Source organism: Phaethon lepturus, unplaced genomic scaffold (assembly GCF_000687285.1).
Source record: "Phaethon lepturus isolate BGI_N335 unplaced genomic scaffold, ASM68728v1 scaffold28067, whole genome shotgun sequence".
In the NCBI taxonomy this organism is placed as follows: domain Eukaryota; kingdom Metazoa; phylum Chordata; class Aves; order Phaethontiformes; family Phaethontidae; genus Phaethon; species Phaethon lepturus.
In genome coordinates, this window is record NW_010550224.1 from 10412 (window position 1) to 11839 (window position 1428).

The following is a 1428-nucleotide window of genomic DNA, read 5'->3' on the forward strand; positions in this document are numbered from 1 at the left end:
CACGCCGCCAGCGCTGCTGCGAGGAGGACGGAGGAGATGGTGCGGTGCTGAGGGCAGTGGGGAAGCAGAGGCGGAGGACGAACTGCGTGGCTCCCAAACGATGGAGAAGAGGATGGCAGAGACCATGCAGGCAGGGCTGGCGGGTGTGTGGAGAGAGACCGGCGGGCCAGTCTGTAAGGACAGGCGGCAGCCTGTAAGGTCAAGGCTCACCGGGGTCGGAGGAGCGCAGGACAATGTCTGGTTTCCACAGCAGCCAGGCGGGCAGGCCACCCTGGAGAAACACGCACAGCAGAGAGGGAGGCAGAGAAACCGCTCAGCAGCCCGGGCTGGCACACAGCCGAAACCCGGCCAGCGCAATGTTAATGCTCAGCACCAGAGCAGCGTGTGCCCCGCGGGGCGGCAGCCTGGGCACGGCTGGCATGGCACCAGAGCCAGTGTGCCAGCCAGAAGGGCCAGCCCCGTTGTGCTCTTCCCAGACCACCCCTCACCCCTCTGTGCCAGGCTGGGGCTCACCATCTCCCACTCCGCACAGATGTAGGGCCCTGGCCGCAGGATCACCAGGAGCCCCAGCTCAGCTGTCAGGTCCAGGAAGGCTTCCATGTCCCGGTCCCCAGCAAAGTCATAAACCCCCGGCAGCGGCTCATGGTAGTTCCAGGGGATGTAGCTGGGGTGAGAGGGGAGATCAGCACGTGGGGGCTAAGGGCACCCCGGCGGGATGGGGAACCAACCCCACAGGCTCCCGGGAATTGGCCTCCAGCCTGGACTAGGGATGGCAACTGGGGCTAGACGGGGACCAACAGGGAGGTCCTGGGGGTCCCAGTCAGCCCAGTGCAAGGGCTGGTCCCCACTCCCTGTGATCAGACAACATCCTTGCCTTTGTCCCTACTCCGGGGACACCAGAGACCCCGAGGGGCTGCAGCGGCTGTGGGCTGTGTGCCGTCGGGGCTGCCCCCATCGCTTACACCTGCACGGCGCTGAGCCCGCTCATGTACATCTTGAGGAGCCGGTCCCTCCAGGCGGGGCGCGGGACGCGGGCGTAGTGGATGCTGCCTGAGATGTAGCGGAAAGGGGCACCGTCCTTGCGGAAGCAGTCCTTCTCGTAATCCAGCTGGAAGGAGCGTGCTGGGGGGAAGGCCTGCAGGAGAGGGGCAATGCTGCAGCGCTGCAGACCCTCCGACCCTCCCCAAGCCCAGCCATCCCCTCCCACGCTCCCTGGGACAGAGACTGACGGGGGCTGGTTCCTGGGGGGGACCCTCCCCATCCTTGGTGCAGGGACAAAAAAGGTACCACGCTGTCCAGGGAGAGCAGGAGGGACAAGCAGGGCAGCCATTTTCTGGACCCCCTCGCTAATCAAGCACCCTGTGGCAGAACTGGTGCCATTTTGGGGGACAGGTGCTGGGAGGGCAGGCAGGGAGCCGAGAGCACAGG

The 1428-nt window shown here is 65.8% G+C and overlaps 1 protein-coding gene across 1 annotated transcript in view; it reads right to left on the reverse strand.

Annotated features, from left to right (window-relative positions):
• GLB1L (galactosidase, beta 1-like) overlaps nt 1-1428 on the reverse strand; it is a 5566-nt gene that overhangs the window by 3788 nt on the left and 350 nt on the right. The window contains exons 2-4 of the mRNA XM_010290509.1: nt 963-1139; nt 514-664; nt 211-271 (exon numbers count right to left, since the gene is read on the reverse strand). Coding sequence (XP_010288811.1) covers nt 211-271; nt 514-664; nt 963-1139 — 389 coding nt within the window. The remainder of the gene's footprint in view (nt 1-210; nt 272-513; nt 665-962; nt 1140-1428) is intronic.